Source organism: Pseudopipra pipra, chromosome 2, assembly GCF_036250125.1.
Source record: "Pseudopipra pipra isolate bDixPip1 chromosome 2, bDixPip1.hap1, whole genome shotgun sequence".
Classification (NCBI taxonomy): Eukaryota; Metazoa; Chordata; class Aves; order Passeriformes; family Pipridae; genus Pseudopipra; species Pseudopipra pipra.
In genome coordinates this window covers 5,346,118-5,364,051 of record NC_087550.1, presented here as the reverse complement: position 1 = coordinate 5,364,051, position 17,934 = coordinate 5,346,118, and the positions used below count along the sequence as shown (strand labels likewise).

Genomic DNA, 17,934 nt, shown 5'->3' with positions numbered 1-17,934 from the left:
CTTCCTCTTTCCACAAGAGGATGTAGATTGGTAAGAACACTGAGTAACTTAAGGGTGAAATGTCATTAGATTAAGTGAAATATGCTGAAATTCAATAATAAAAATAGTGAGGTTAATCCAACTGGGCAAAAGTATCTTTCTTAGACTGCACCTGAAAAGAATTTATTATTTATTATTAATTTTTTTTCTTATTCTCTGCCTCAGTGCTAAAGCAAAAGTGCCAGAATTTTTGGAGTTCTAAGTCAAATTTCAAGCAATATAAAGCTTTATGACAGAATCAGTGCTATTAAAAAGTTGAGTGTTTTCTTCCTCCAGAGCATAAATAATTTAAAACTGAGTGGCCAAATTTTTTTGTGGCTGGTCATAAACAAATTGCCTATTCTTGTAAAGAAACTAATCCATCTCCTCCCTCCTGCTTACCCAGTGATAAATGCTGCCTTTAGTGTTGTGATTTCTTCATTTAAAACATGATGAAATAACCGAAGATTTGAGATGAGATGGTCAGAAATGCAATGCTTGAGCGCTGTTCATTCTTCTGGCTTCATCTCTTAAGACCTCTTTCAAGTCAGTGCAGAGTGGTCTCTATAAGGTGTGGAGATGACTGGCTGGTTCCAGGGTACCAGAGTACCACGACCAAGATTTTGAAGCAAACATCACCTGTTGTAACGGTCTGTGGAAGTTGCTGGGCAACTGTCATAATTCAGTTTATATTTTAAAGTACATCAGTTTATCCTGAGGGCCCAGTCTGGCACAGTGCCCTCAAAGGACCAGAGGAGCTTGGAGGTAATGCCAAGGCCTCTTTGTGCACCCTGTTTGCAGACATGGTGGTTCCCACAGCTTTTCTTTGCAGCCTGAGGACTTGCGTTTTGTGATACCTCAGCCAAGTCTCTTCATATCTTTTCACCATACATAGCATGGATTTTTCTGTTTATAGGTTATTTGTTTATTTATTTGTTTATATTCAGTTAGCTATTTTTCTGGTTTTTATTGAAAAATAGTGTAAGGCTCTCAAAAGAGGTGCATTAGATGCGCTTGCAATAGTTAATGTGGCAGCTTTTAAAACTGGGCTGCAACACATCAGCTCTTGTTCTCCTCCATCTGTACTGCTGAATTCTGAAAAGACACCTCACCCTGATGATTAAAGTGTATTCTTTTTTTTTTATTTCTGCTTATAGTATTCACAAGCAGCAGGAATAAAATGGAACTTTCTTCATCCATATTGTTTGTATATTTATTAATATGCAGAAAGAGATAACACAGATAAACAACCCAACAAATGGAAACTCGGAGTAATCAACTTTTTTTTTCAAAGATATATGTTTGTAAACTATAAATTTAGGAGGAAAAATTGTGTCAGTTTTTGTTTTCTACAATATAATATATATTTCTATAACATAATTTTAGCCATTATTTCTCTCTCGTGTACCCAACCTCCGGCTAGTGACAAAAACTCTTTCTTCTGGTTTTACTCTCTACTGCATTCCATTTGCTTCTCTCAGGGAAAGACAAGAATCAGAAAATAAATCATGGGAACAACACAACTGCTTTCTCCTTGCAGTTCCACTTTTCTTTCCTCAAAATTATCCAGAATATCTTTTGCAAGCCCACTGGAGAATTTATGTGAATTAAGGGTTGCAGGAACAACATGACAGAGGCTGCTAAAAATTCTGTTGTCCAAAGCACATTCTTCTTTTGTCATGTGAGAAACCAGGAGAACCACTCACAGTGTTGGTTGCAGCAGGAGGGGAGGGCTAGAACATTTGAGAAAGTATTTTATAAGTATACACACAGACTTTTCCTGGATTCCAAAACACATCACCAGGCATAAATTCTTACCAGTGGGTTAAAGGGAAAAGTATTTAATATATAATTACAGAAAACAATAAAAAATATATAATAAATAATCTATAATAAACAGTAATATATCATTTAAAAAAACAGAGAACAAGATTTTCAACAATGTTGTGTTGATAGAATGCATTCTCTTCAGTTGGCAGTGACAGCTGTATGGCCATACTTTACTGAAAACTAGACAATACCTTATGATCATTCATGTATTTTGTGTTATTTATTGATTTTGCAAAAGTATCTTCCCTTTACTGAACTAACTTTAATGATAAGTGGTGTATAGACACAGGAAAATAGAAAGAGCACTAACAGCAAGATAAGGAAGCTTTATCTATGTGATTTCCCATAGCAGCAGGATGTATGTATGTTAGTGCTATCCTTTTAACTCTTCTGGCTCCTGAAGTCTCAAGAAGGAGGTTGGAACTGCAATTTTTATTTTCTGAGGCTGCTTAGTCAGGGACCTTTTGTGATGTAAGTCTGTAATGCAAGTGGGATGGCTTGCAGCAAAAGTCCCATTGGCTTCATGTGTCTTAGTGTGGACTAACAATGTAAAACCCAGCAGAATTTTTTTTCAATTGCTTTTTGCATAGTCTTTAGTTTTCTTTCTTTCTTTTTTCCTCCATCAATTTTGTATTATGGGATTTATTATTTTTTTTTAATTCACTGAAATTAATTCTCCTCTGATGCATATCAGTGCATTAGTAGTAGTAACAGGAGAGAAGAAGCTGCAGTGCCATGGCAAGTGGTTCTCTTATTTGAAGAGATATGCAGTGAACAAAACCAGTGGGAGATCCAGGAATGTCTTCCAGGCCCTGGGCATTCCAGTGGGGACAGAGTTCCCCTGTGGGTTCTCTGTCTGCTGTCCAGGTGCTGAAAGGCACAGGACTAAGGGTGTGACCCTGTGTTTGAGTCTGTCTTATCTCTCCAGCTTCAGCAGGAGATAAGTTAGTGGGGAACCAGAAGCAGAACATGGCTTTGGAATGAAAAGATGCCTGATAAGCCTGATTTTTCTGAGACACATGAATTCTGATCTGCAGAAATGAAGGAGCAGGATTTTCTTATAGGAACTAGAGAACAGTTCTTTGCTGTTTTAAGTGGAAGAATAAATATCCTGTGTTTATGTTAACAGGCCTACTCCCGTAATTGGCATTAAAGATTTCATTATGAAACTGCAGAAAAGAAACATGTGCTAACTATTCTTTTTGGAGGATTAATCTTACATAAAAAATTCATTAAAGGAGGCTCTACTGCATTATTTAAAATGACAACAGGAGACAACAAGCTGAATATTTTGCCATTGATATGACACTTCAAATTCTCCTCCTTATTCATCAGTCTAGCACTCAATTAAATTACATGCTATCAAAATTTTTTGTTGTGAGAAAAAATGCATAAATAAAAAATATGATGTGAGTTTTAGATATTATCGGTATTTTACACTATTCTGCAATGTACGACTTTTTTTTTTTTCTTTTTTGCATTCCTGCTTATTAAAAAAATGTCAAGCAGATTGATGAATGGAAAATACAAGATTGAAACATTCTGTTGATTGAAACATCAATACAGATTGTTTGTCATTTACACTGGCTTTATTCAAATGGCATTGCTGGGCGGGAGGATTCCAGTGAAGAACTTTCTGAGGGAAAGTAGTCAAAACCAGTCAGCCTCTTGTAACAAGGTAGTAGTTGCATCAAAACAATGAATAACCCCTGCACCTTCTACAAATTCAGCTAAGTTCTGAGAAATTTAATTCATGTCTTTCCCTGCATCATTCCAGGCACTGATATTGCTCTTGCGTGTTCAGTCTGGCTTTCTGAGATAGCAGGACTCAAATGGATCTGCCAGAGCCACAGTCACTCCCTGTGCAAGGAGGGGAAGCTGCTTTAGACAATATCACACATCTGGGGTGGGAATATTTATAGTTTCACAAAAAAATATGAAAGCAGTGAATGTGGCTGTGGTGTCAGTGTGTGTCATGATTATAATTTCATATTGTTGAGTCTGTAGTAAAATGATAAATCTGTTACACTAATGTGCTGCAAATTGTGAATGTGATATACATAGTATGTAAAATCCATATTTGGGGTTAAGACCTATTGCCTCAGAACACTTTGTAATTCCTCTGCTTTATAACTGGTTTTTCTCACAATACTCCCTGTCAGGTATCTAAAACTGCTGCAGGACTGGTTTGTTTGACTGATTTGATTGTTGAATCCACCTTCAAATATTTTTTATTTTGTCCTCCCCAATTCAAACAAGAAGTTCTGTGCTCTCCTCCAGCAACATCTGCAGTTTTTAGCTCCTTGATTCCAAGTCCTCAGCTGACACTTTTCTCAGAGTCCTTTTTCCACACCTCCTCTTATGTGGATCTTGACACTGATGTCCTTCCTATTGTTGTCCCAACTCCCATCTGCATCCCAGTGCTGTTTGTTCTTAAACCTGTTTAACTTGTCTTTGATTTGTGTGTGTAAGCAATCCTAGGATAATAATTCAATGCCTTCCAACATTGCATTAGCCTACCCCTGGATAAAATAATCAAAAATTGCTTCTCTGTCTCAGAGACTTCTCTGACCTCCTCTCATTTATTCATTCCTGTTCTCATTTTGAGGATGAGGAATTCATCTTTCTCGGTACCCTTAGAACAACATGAATTTTTATAATCTAAGTAATAGTCCTTTTGTCTTTTCTCTTTGTCTAGAGACAAACATTACAGTAGTTCAGAAATCTCCTAGTATTATTTTTCAAAGTCGATTTTGTAGTCCTCTTTGAAACAAAAGCAGTTTTCTGTGTTTGTAGGGAGCTTTACCACAGACAAGTTTTTCTGGACTCAAATCGTACCTTGGTATAAAGGATGATATCTGCTCTTTGCAGTTAAAATGAAAGTAACATCAGCCAATGTCATCCATAGCCTACTATTTCTTCAAGCAACCATAACAACAGCTGAGACATTTTTGATGTTCAGGTCCTCCAAAGACAAACACTGTGCTGACTGAAAGTCTCACTGTATAGACTGTCACAATCCAGTTTGTAATACACAGCTTCAATGATACATTAAACTTGCAGTCAAAATAGGGTGGCTTTTATCAAGTGCTGTCACACTAAAAGAAGATTATTTGAGAAGTCAGTGTTCAGATCCAGATTTAAGACTTTTGCTTGAGCTAATCAAGTGATGGAGCCAGTTTCATTTTTGAAATTTAGGAAGGGTGTTGAGTGATACAGACTGAGTCAGTGGGGAGCTATCAGCCTAAGAGACTAAATTTATTGATGATATGATATGTCTTCTGATATACAGCAGCCTGTTTGAAGAAAAATGCTACTTATTCTGGTGTGAATCCTGCCATTCCTGTGCTACCATGTGGAAGAGCTGGTTTTGTGTTAAGGCACATCAAGTCATTCAAGGACCACACTGAGTAGTTTAAAAACTCATAAGCATTATCCAGTGAAAAATACTGAAGTCTCTTCATTTAAATCCACAGATAAATGCATATGCATACATTTCACAGTCACTTTAACCTAGAAGTTTATAGGAGCATAGGGTGTGAGGAAAAAGTAAATACAGTAGGAATTTTTTTGGAGGGCAAATATGTTGTGAGAAAATGTAGGAGAATTAATAGTTGCATTTAAAAATAAGTGTGAAAATAAGTTGTGTTGAAGGATATGAATCTAAGGAGCATTAAAGCCATAATGAGAGCCCATGAAGCTTTAGAAAACCTTACAGAAGAGCTTCTGGAAAGTCTGTAGTGCCAAAGGATTACCCACAGGAAACTAAGGGCACTGTTTAAAGCTCAGTAGCTCCATCTGTTATTCCATTCAAATGTAAGTTTTCCATAAAAGTGTTCTAGTTTTTGATTTATCCAGAAAGAGAAATTTCTGGCTAACTTATACCTGGCCAAATATGCCATCTGAAAGCCAGCTTTACCTCCCTATTTATTGAAAAATGCCATTGTCTGCAACAATTTAGAAACTACTACTTGCTTGAGAGAGTTCTGCATATAGTAAGATCCTGTACCATCAGGCTGCCCTTGGTTTACTTCTCTAGATTATAGGATCTTCCTTCCATGTGGAAGTGTCAGCTCCTTAACAATAAGAAAATGATAAAGGTAAGGGAATCTATGTCATTCATGTGCTTGAAACTAAAGAGAATGGGCTATCCAGCTAGTCATCATTAGCAAACTGAAGAAAACATAAATTTTTAAAATGCTGTGATCTCTAAGAGCTTAAAAGTGTTGTATCGTTTAAGCTTATAATGGAAAACCAGGGTATAACCAATGGATGCAGATGAATGTAATTGATTTACACCTGGTTTGGTGTCAGGTGCTCATCTGCAGCTGAGACTAAACATTCAGTTAAAATAAAAAGAAGCTGGTAATTCTTCACACTTCTGAAAGGTTATCCAAAAAGACTGCTAAGGCATCTGGAAATTTTCACACGGAAAAAATATGTGCCAACACTATGAAGCACTGGTCTATTCATTGAGGACCTAAACATGAGGCCTAACACAAAAATAATCACAAATTTTAGTAGAGGAAACGAGAAAATATTGTGAAGAACTACAGAAAGACTAGACTGAAGTATGTGAATGAGCATCACTGGGGTTCCTGGAACTCCAAGTCAACCTGCTGGGATGAACACAGAAATGAATTGTTCCATTTTTTAAATTGAAAGTTAGCTGTAACACCTCAGGAGAAACATCTGGCTGTGGCTTATTGTATATATTGTGGAGAGTTTTTAAACACTCACTATGAAACAAACTGAATAACAATGGACAGTTGGACTGAAACAATCAAAATGCCCTTCTATGCTTTATCAGCCTGAACACTGTGTTTGTTTCTCATCCCCTCATCCAAATAAAACACAAACATAATTTGAGAGGCAGAGGAAAAAAAAGCGATTAACGAGTCTTCTTTTGGATTTGAAAATTATTGGCACAGCTAGTGTTGAATGGAGGAAGTGAAATGGCAGACTCACAGTGTCACCCCTGGTTTCCCACAAGCCCCAAAGAGACGGGCATTCTCAGGGAAAGAAAAATTTGCCATCTTAAGATTTTTAACTTTAAGACTTTTTATCTCCTTCCCAATCTGACTAACATACTTCTTCATTACATTAGGTTTTTGTGTATTAAAATGGCTCCTTTGTATTCATTCTAAAAAACTTGTTGCTCTGCAGCCTCGCGTGCAGGGTGATTGGCTCTTTACTGTCAAACAGTTCTAGAGTGGTAGTTTATTCAAGGGCAACAGTGGAATGCTATTTACTTCAGTACCCAGCTTAGAAGTTTATTTTCAGGTTTCAGTACAATTTAGGAAATAAATGTAAGGTGTTATTCTACTTCAATTTGGAAATGGTGCCACCCTGGAACCGTAGGATTGCTTAGGGTCTGAGCAAAAGGAAATACAGGTGAGATTTTTTTGGAGGGGGAAATATTTTGTGAGAGAATGTAGGAGAATTAATAGTTGCATTTAAAAATAAGTGTGAAAATAAGTTGTTGGATACAAATAAGTTGAAGGATATGAATCTAAGGAGCATAAAAGCTGTAATGAGATCCTCTGGACCTCTAGAGAACCTTACAGAAGATTTTCTGGAAAGCTTGGAGTGCCAAAGGATTACCTACAGGAAAGCAAGAGCACTGTTTGGAAGCTCAGTAGCTCCATTTGTTATTCCCTTGAAATGTAAATTTTCATTCATAAATGTTCACAGGAAAACTGAGCCTAGTTGAGCAAAATCTTGATTTGAGTAACATTCTGTATATTTCGTGTATTTACAAACAGATGAATTCAGAGTTTTGCTGGGTTATACACACCCAATACACACACCCAATCTAGGAGAGATTCTTTTGTGACATCCCCTTCTATCTGTCTTCTTTGTCCTAAGTCAGTGAGATATTTTAATTTGAGAGGAAAATTGTGACACTGAGTTTGTAATTACTTGGACATGGCTTATGTATATCTGGGTTTTGCCTTAAATATATTCCAAAAATATTTGTTATTTGGAGAGAGCAGGCTGTTCTTTGATCCTTTTTAAGGGAGAATACACTGGAGTGAATGATGAACATTCAGCTAATCCAGCATCAAAAAAAAAAAAAAAAAACAAACAAAAAGATAGGAAATAATTCTTAGAGAGTAAGGGAATTGTGTTATTGTGTTTGTGGTATAAATGGGGATTTTGAAAATACATAACATATTTAAGTACTGTGAATAATCTGCACATAAGAAATGAAATTATAAAAGCTCCATAATATGTTCATAATCTTAATGTGTTTCTTTGCTGTTTTGCAGGCAGACCAGTAATGATTGTAGTTGAATACATGGAGAATGGATCCCTTGACTCCTTTCTGCGGGTGAGGTGCCATTTTCTGATGACATTTGAATAAGACACCATTCTAGGTTAAGATTTAAATCATTTATCACAAATTAATTTCTACATAATGTTATTCATGGATTTTTAGTGAAGAATAGAAGCTTTCTCCCCAGGGTACATTTCTGAGGTACAGTGATATATTAGAGCATGGCTGGGAAAGAAGAAGATTTAAACTTAGGAATAAAATTGATTTCTTCTACAAAAGTAGACCCTGACTTTAGCAAAATGTATTTCAAAAAGTGTTTTTGTGAAAGAAAAGATAAATTGAAGGATAAAGGCCTGGTCTTATGGAGGTGGTTCATTTTTCTCAATCACCTTCAAAAATACTCTGTTATGATTTTTTTGGTTGGTGCAGTGTAGAATACACTCAGTAATTGATTTATAATTATTCATGGTTACTTGCATTTAACAAATTGAATTAGAAAACAGTTCATGGGTTAAATGTCCTGGTATTAATTAGCCCCCAAAGGTCACTAATAAACATTAAAGAAGGGCTACAGAAAATGTGAGTAATATGTTGGCACAATTATATTTAATTTTTCCTAGAAAAATAGAAGGAAAGGATGACCTCCCCTTAAAGCTAAACTTCTCCTAAAGTGGTCTCTTTTTTTAACAGAACCCCTGGAAATGCTCCAGAGACCCATTGTCATAAGACCTTGTGGGAATAATTTTAAAGTCAAGTATTTCAAACTTGTCATAAAAAGTAAACACCAGCCCTCAGTTGCCCACTGCCCTGCCATTGCCATCCTGCAGAATGGTAAATTTGGGGGTGTGGGCAAGCTCAGGGTAGGGGATCAGGGGCCTGTGGGTCTGTGAATTTGTTTGAAAGGGTCTTCCAAAGGAGAGACCTTAAACAAGGAGCTGTGGAAACACCTGCGTGAAAATCTAAGTGGTGGTGATAGAAGGATGATTTGGGAGCAGGAAGAAGGAATTGGTAAGAGAAAAGAGTGAATAAGCAGGAGAGGAAAACAGCCAACATTTTATGAAGAAGACACACCAGAGAGAGGGAGAGAAAGTCATACAGACAGTACTTGTTTGACAGCTGGTTGAGAAAAGGGGTAGAAACAAGAGAAGAGCATCTGGAACAGAGGAGACCACCCTGAAAGTACATCAGAGCCATTATTTCTAGACACTGGTTCTCCCTTCCTTTTTGTTTTGATTATTGCATAGCGTTTTTTCTCTTACATTTCTTGTCCTCTTCACTGCCTCTCCCAAACAGTTTTTTATTTTTAGTTATCAAGACACACAACAGATATCTGTTATGATGTCAGAGACATGCCAGCACCACAGTTTTTGGTGAGAATTTGCTGATTTCTCAAAATCAAGTTATTTTTATGGAGCATTTGATCTCATCCATGTCTTACAAAACGGGTAGTCTTTAAAAATCAACCCCCTTGCCTTTCTGACTCATCTCTCTATCCATCTGCAGCAGACAGACTGCCATTGATTTGAGTACCTGCAGCTTCCATGACCTCTAATTTTTCAGCAGTGCCCCAGAAAGACTTGTCTGGGCCTGAAATATTGCCCCGTGCATTTGTGTGTGTGTGTGTGTGTGTGTGTGTGCAGAATTTCACAAAGTGAATTAAACCAAGTACTGAAATAATTCATGAAGGAGAATTACCTTTCTCTGAACTGCTCTGGTGTGATATCTATATCCCAGTTTTTCTTCACATGCATCCATTTATCAAAATACTTACCACTTACTAGGATACTTTAACAGAAACTGAGATCAGCAAAATGATGATGTTACTGTGAAGCAATATTTCTCACATTGCATGGGATATACTTGGAAGCAAATCTGCTGGGGGGATATGTAAGCTAATAATTTCTGCAGCTGTTTTCCATGTATATTATTTTACAGTTTCAATTCACAATTCAGATACGGGTTATTCTTCTAAAATGCTTTTAAAATGTACTTTAGATAGTATTCAACATCCCAAAGCACTGTAGATATGTCATCATTTCTGTTAGCAATTAGCAGAGCAAATGGCTGCGAAGTAACCTATTTAAAAAGAAATCCAGCTGCTTCATTAATAATAGTTGTGTCCTGCAGATATAAGTACACACTTTTAAAAGCTTTTGTGAAGATACAAAGAAACGGAAAGGCTTTATCTTTAGCAATCCTAATGAAAAGCATTCAGTGAATATAACAAATGTTGTGAGATTTGGAAGGGCTTATAAGATAGTCTATCTTTCTTATTATTTAAAGGATCACTTGTAATAGTGCAGTGTTTTTACACAGAGGGCGAAAACAATCTGTTTCTCACCAGAAGAAATATTTCCCCACATACCACAACCTGCAAAAATTCACTGGCACATCCCTCTGCCTTCCTCCAAAAGCCTGCAAAAATGGATCAGTCTTACAAATTCAGAGTGAGATTCTGCGATGAACCATGCCAGGATGTTCCATAAGAACTCCATTTGCCATCCCCCTCCTCACAGCCTTCGTGGGATATTTGCTTTCATGACAGTCCAGGTTGCACCATGAATCACAAGGTCCAAGTAAAGCCTCCCTCCCCACCTTGATCCCTAACTGCTGAAACTTTAATAGCTTTTAATTCCCTGTTTTACAGATAGCAGTACCTACTTTCTGCTATTAGTATGAATTTAACAGCAAGCTCAGCTAAATTATGTCTTCCCCACCTCACAAAATAGCTGTATGCTGGCTGCTAACTTTCAGCTTTTGGGTGAAAAAAAATTGGCACGGATTTGCAATATGAAGATGCTTCAGATATATTCTTAGTGGAAAGGCATCAGCTACTTAGAACCAATTCTGTAAGATGATGGCAATTAATTACAGTGATTGTGCATCAGCAGACATCCTAAATTGCTGAAGACACTTGACACCAAATTTTAACTCGGAAATGCTGCCTTATTTTTACAATTATATAAAACTCATTTCCAAAAGTTGAAACTCAGTTATCTTTTCTTTTTTTTTTTTTTCCCTAAAAATATAAGATTGAGGCTTGTGAGTTAATCATCCCACAAAAGTACACCTGAAATTTTCTATCAATAAAATGGTTCTTTGACCAGAAATAAGGTTCATGTGGGTTCATTTCTGGTAACACTCAGAGAGATTTCTCTGAAAAAGGATGTGGGCTTCCAGCTTAGTATTTCCTCAGGGGCTAGAACCTCACTCCTCTTTCAATATTACTCCAACAGCTGCCAGATAGAAGTAATCTATGCTTGGAAAGAAAGTGGCTAATACTGGGAAATTGAGGAGATCCAGGTACAATTTCTTGTTACCAGTTTCACACACAGACTTTGGATGGGACACATTTTATTCACCTGCCTGTGTCATGAAGATTTTAGCAATCACTCTGCAAGAACATGAGGAGAGTAATAAAGACAAGGAGGGTTGAAAGGGCAGCTATCTGTATTGATAGAAAGATGTGGTTAGTAATTAGGATAGGAGTAGTCAAACAAACAAAAAAAAAAAAAAAACAAAAAAAAAAAAAACCCACAAAACCTTTATAGTGAGCATTTTGGCAGTTTGCCACTGCTGTTTGTTGGAGTTGTCTGTCCTCTGAGCATGGCCATGATGAGGTAAATCACATGGGGTTTGAACCACTGCTTGGTGATCTTGCAGTCTTCATACATGACACAAATGCAGTCTCTTTTTGTGGAGGAGAAATGGTGATGAGTGCTACGTTGGACTGAAACCTATGCAGATCACCTTCAGAGGGTGATCCAGTAATAGAACCCAGGTCCAAATCCCAGTTTCACTCCCTCTCTGTTTGTGCTGGAACCACAACATTTTCCTCAGCCTTGCCCTGTCAGATGATTGCAATAATTCCTACAAAAGCCCTTTCCCTGAGGTTTTTCTTTTCACCCTGACACATCATCCCCCACTTAGCCCACTCTCTAAATCTATGGCTCACAGAGTTTACTCTATTATGAGTTAAATATCATCTGCTGTTTTCACAGCTCTATTTAAAGGGCCATTCTTGGCTAAAATAATCGGATTTAGCCACTCATGGACAAGAACAGGGTGAGTAGGAGGCCAGGTGGCTTGTGTGCCTGAGGGGGCTACTGCTTGTTGAGTTCAGTTGCCAAGAAGGACATTTGGAGGGCTTTATGTTGCCTCTGGTCTGCACTCACCCTCCTTGTGCATCACGAAGTGTGGGCACAGATTTTAAACCACAGAAAAAGAACACATCTAGAAACTGCCTTTTGGGGATGTTTGTGGCTGGTTACATAGCATCACGTAAAATGGACAAAAAAAACCCCTATCACCAGGATACTGAACTTCTTTCAGTATTTTTCTGCAGCTGAAGACCACCAGAAACTGTCAGTGCTTTGTCGCTGCTCAGTGTCCAAGCTGTGCTGACAATAGTCATGCAGTGAGGTAAGAACCAGGGCCACAGCAATATTAATCAGATGAGAACTCGTGGTATTGCAGCAGGTTCTGTGGCAGCCTGACATTAAAATAATCCATCAGGCCTATCCACTGCACTGTACTTGCTCACCTCACCTGGAATTCACTCTCCAGGGATCGGTGTGGGAAAGAAAGGTCCTCAGGTTCTGCAGCATTTTCGCTGAATAGACAGATGTTTAGGTTTGAAAGATGCTCCAATCTGGCCCAGTTTTGGGAATCTCAGAGCTGGAGGAGAAAGGTGTAATTTACCTGGTGTAATCACAGGGTTGTCCTGCCTTCTTCATTGTTACTGTTTGCCACCGTAAAGCTCCTTTTCCCGCCTGAAAACTTGTGACTGACACATTTCCATTCACTTCAGAGAACTAAAATACTTGTTAAAAAGTTAGACTTATTTACAGGTGTGCATAGTAGGTGAAAATCATGTATTTTGTTCTTTCAAAGAGTTTATAAGAAATGTGCTTAGTTCCCTGAGAGCACTAACTGCAGCAGAGTGTACAGCAAATGAAAGGCTGGGATCCAGCCCAAAATTTTAATTCCTCGAGGCAAGTCTAGCAAAGGCTAAGATAAGTGTTACTAGATGGAGAAAATATTATGATATATTGCTGTTTCTTGCAGTAATCATTATGAAGTTATTCTCAGAGCAGTTTTGCTATCAGGCTCACCTTCTTTTCAACTACAGTTTAGCTGCTACAGCAGACACTTCCATTTAGCAAGTTTGGGGGAAGGAAGAAAAGAGAAAAATTAAGACTTTTAGCAAGTTCCACAAAACGATGTTGTAAAGTGCATGTTGTATATCCATCTAAAATGGCCTCACTGGACAGAGTCCGCTTTGGGGAAAAGAAGCCAGATGGCTTTCCCTAACTTTAATGGTTCCTGTTATTATTTATCTGCATTCAGAGAGGCAGCAACATTAGGGCTCATAACTAATATTCCTTCTTCTGCCTTCACACTCAGCATTCGTGTGCAGTTTTATTTATTGGAGGCACATTCCTTCCTGGCAGGAAAAAGAGGGCACTTTGCTTTCAAAAGTGACTGTAAAGAAGAAAACCTGCACTGGAAACTGCTGATATAATTCTTTTTTTTCCTGAACCAAAATCAGATTGAGCAATTAGAAAGTAAATTTGAAATAATGCATTACCTTAACAGTGAAATTGTAAGCAACGTGTGATCTAAGATTACCCTGAGAAGCTGTTGCTGATGCTACAGAGCCAATATTTGTTCTCAAGCAATGTTTTATCCTGATAAAGGGAGGTAGAAAACAGTATTTCTGATACTGCTATGAGAATTTCATTCATAAATACCTATTTTAAATATGTAGATGTTTTTACTTAGGCATTAAATATTGTGGATATTCTTACTACCAAGCAACAAGAAGTTTATTAAAAACTGTTTTGTATTTGAAGGTAAAATAATTTTATAGGTAATGTGAACTCTTTCAGTGTGCTCCTTGTGAATTTGCCAAGAATACATAAGAAAGCAGAGGATCAGAACAGAGCTGGTGTCATTAATGTCTTTTAAAAGAAGGGAAAAGAGAAGCCAAGAAATTACAGGCCAGTCAGCTTAATGTCAACTGCTGAAAGATTTTTGGAACAAATTATCAGAAAAGTATTTATAAGCACCTTAGAGATAACAGGGAGATAAGTATGAGCCAACATGGATTTGTCAAGAACTAATTCCATCAAACAGTCTGGTTTCCTTTTGTAACAGGGTGCAGGCTTTGTGAGGATGGGAGAGACAGCTGATCTCCTAAACCTTGACTTCAGTAAGGCTGGAAAACTCTCCCATGAAATCCTGATGAGAAGCTGGAGAAATATGGTCTTCATGAAACTTCTGCTGGTGGACACTGTATTGGCAACATTCTGTATTGAGGGAATGGAATTTGGATGGAAAGAAATATGGGGTGGGGCTGTTCTGCAGCCTGTGTTTCCCCATATTTTTATTAAACTTCTGGATCCTGAGACTCCAACTAAACTTTGAAATTTTCAGGCAATACAAAGATGAGTAGGAATTAAGGCAGACAGCAGGATAGAGCTAGAATTTAAAACCACCACAACAATTTTAAGATATAATTTAGTAACTAATTAGCTTAAAACTAACTAGAAATAAGTAAGGACAATGGCACAATACTCCACCATGGCTGGAATAATCAGCTCTAGAGTAGAGAACAGAGAATAAGTGTTCAGACAGAAGTCTGCTGAAAGAAATTACTCTGGAATTTGCAGTAGGTCAGGGGCATTTGCATTGCTGTGACAAATGCAAATGGCACCCTGGAAACTAGAAAGAAGAGTATCCCCTGCAAGATCTGTGAAGTAAATTTTTCTCTCCCTCTACATTGATGAGGGCTCAGAGTACTCTCTTGTTTGGACCTTAGTTCTTCAGGAAATGTCTGGAGGAGGTGGACAAAGAGTCCACAACAAAATCAAAAAGAATAGTTGCCAAGAAGATGAGATGTGTGGACTGACCCAGTGTGAAGCCCAAAGGAAAGGGCAAGAGAGATATTTAGTCTTCATGGGCATATGAAAGAGTTGCAAAGAGGAATTGCAATCTGTGCCAGTCAAAGCCCCTGCTCAAGGGAGGCATCTTATTCAAGATATGGTATAGGATAAGAACTAATGGCCCTGATAGTCTTTAAGTGCAGGTTAGAAAAGCATGTCAGGAATGACACAGAGTGAAGAGATGATTTATTCTCTGTTCAAAGTCCCTTCCACCTCTGTGACTCTGTGTCAGCTGTATTCCAGTGCACCAGTGTGGGCAGAGACACTTGATTATTCCAGGACATCCCTTCCTTGTTGCTGTAGCTGAGTGAGGAAAGCAGGACCCCAAGGCTACTACTGCTGCGCTGTCCAAAATAGAGGGCAGTTTTTGCATCTCATAATAAACCTTGGAAGGGGTTCATCATGCAAATATTTTGAATAATATAAAGATTTCCCGTATTTTTAATGGTTGAAGAGTCAATTAAGATCACTCATTAGCAATTAAAATGAACTAGAGTAACTATATTTAATTGAATTAATAAAACCTATTAATAATAATTAATTAAATCTGCATGGAACTCTGTTAACTGTTGACTAAAGAAGGAATTATCAGTTGACCTCATTCCATGCCAATAATATAAACCTGTCTGTGTTACACGTGATAGCATGAAACATGGGTTATACTGCCTAGCAATACCAGGTTGCAACTTGAATTTTGGAAGATTTAAGCTGATAAAATCTTACAATTTTCTTTGCATGGTAGAACAGTAACAAGAAATGCATACAAAAACTACATCTTTCACACTGTGACCAGTAGGATCTGCCACTGGTGAGTATGATCTAAGTTAGTCACAGACACATCATTTTCAATGCTATTCTCCATGTAAAATAAGGTGTAAATAATCTGCAGTAAAATATTTAGACCTATAGCAAATCCTGCACATTTCTTAGAGCATAAGCACATAAAAGTGCTCTGAATTATGTCAAATAAAAAAGTGGACTTTAGAATAGATGGAAGTCTAGAAACAATACAGAAAAATCCAGTGACCAAGCCTTCAAAAGGTTACTGAAGAGTAAAAGAGAAAAAAAAACTTCTCTAGAAGAAAATTTCCGTGGGCTTGTAGAAAAGCATTGAACTAGTGCACGCTGGAGCTGGAAACTAGAAGGTAAAAAGGAATGAGAGAAACTTTGGATATCATCCTTCCTGCCCTGCAGGAACTGACCAGCCCCATTATATGTCAGTGCTCTTGAAAGGTCTGTAACAGGAGGAGAATATTTCACTTACGTAAGGTTTTCAAAAGCCAACTGTAGCTGAATGAAAATGCTTTTTTTCAGGGCATTTGCACTGCTGCATAAATGCAGTGGCAACTATTCAGACGTTGCATCTATACTCAGCTGTTGAGAAAAGTTTATTTAGTAAAGCCATTAAAGCCTGATTAAAATTTAATGGAATGATAGGATAAATGTGGTGAGTCCACTGAGGTCTGAATGGCTGCCAGTATTGATTAACGCCCTTAAGAGCCCAGTGGGAATCCTATCAGAAGCATATTTCAAATCTAAGCTATGGGAATCAGAATAAAGCCCTGAGTAAAAACCACCCTATCGTTCAGATGAGTGTTTTATGTCCCTAAACAACAAGCAAATGAAAGTTGCCAAAGGATTGTACCTGGGGATTTACACATGCTGAAGATACGGGGCCAGATTCATATCTGCAATAATTTTATCAAACTAGTTGAATTTTCCAAGGGTTAGGTATGGCCACAGTCTGTATCCAGATCAGATATTTGGATATATTGAAGGGTAACAGTTTATAGATTGTGTGGGGACACAACTGGCATGGAAACAGATGCAGAAGTGATTAAAAAGAGACTTGAGAGAGAAGACTGTTTTGCTGGTGGGAAAAATGTAGTTGTTCCGATGGTAAGGCTGGCAGTGAAACAATATAAAACCAAGCATAAGGAAAACAGATGCAGTAGAGGATTTGGAGAAATATGCAGAGGGAGAAGGAGGACAGAATAAAATTGCAAGTTGTATGTTAGCAGGTCTGTCATTTCTTCAAAGGTGAAGATAATAAGTTTGAACTTTTTTTGTCAAGGCAGAAGCCGAAAGAAATTTGAAAGGAGGGAGAGAATGGCAAAAGCATGAGATTGTTTTAAACTCAGGCATTACTGCTATACTGGTAAGGCAAATACTGAGAATTGGAAAGAGCAGAAAAAGGTTATGTTTTATGAAAAATTAATCAAGCATGGTCTAGGTTTGAAAGAGCAGAAATTAAAAAAGGAAGGAAGGAGTGCTTGTGATGTGAGAGGACAAAAGGTTAAGGGAGGTGTTGCAGATGAATCTGAGGTTTGTTGAAAGAATGGAGCTGTTAAGAAAGATAAGCAGGAGGTGAAATCTAGAGGTTTGGGGGCTGGTTTTGTTTGGTGTTTTGTTGTGGAGGTGGGAGGGACTTGATTCATCATTTTGCAAAAGTCAGGTGCTAGCACTTTGTTCCAAATCCTAATTTTACAGTTAGCTAAAAAAGAGCTATCCATACACGGTGTGAAGAGTATTAACTGTTGGCAGCCAGCTTCATAATTTTTAAATCAATTGAACATTTAGAAGTATTAAATGAAAAGCAAACCCCAAATCCTGTGTGGCCTCATTACATAAAGCATTGGATAAAGTCCATTTCCTTCCTTTATCGAAGAGGCTTAAAGTATTTAAGAATATTATCTTAATTGCTAGATGTAATGTTTTTATTTAACATATCTGTCACTGGTATATTTTGGACTCTGAAATAACCCTTATTCTCGTGGTAGGGTCCTGTGATAAGGAATGTCATAGGCTCACAAGAGGGGATGGCCTTCTGTAAAATGTCTGGTTATCACAGTTGTGTCT

General features: G+C 37.6%; 1 protein-coding gene across 6 annotated transcripts in view; it reads left to right on the top strand.

Moving 5' to 3' along the window:
• EPHA6 (EPH receptor A6) overlaps nt 1–17,934 on the top strand; it is a 446,467-nt gene that overhangs the window by 368,600 nt on the left and 59,933 nt on the right. For all 6 annotated transcript variants that reach the window (XM_064643664.1, XM_064643659.1, XM_064643655.1 and 3 more), the window contains one exon: nt 8,121–8,182. In XM_064643664.1, coding sequence (XP_064499734.1) covers nt 8,121–8,182 — 62 coding nt within the window. The remainder of the gene's footprint in view (nt 1–8,120; nt 8,183–17,934) is intronic.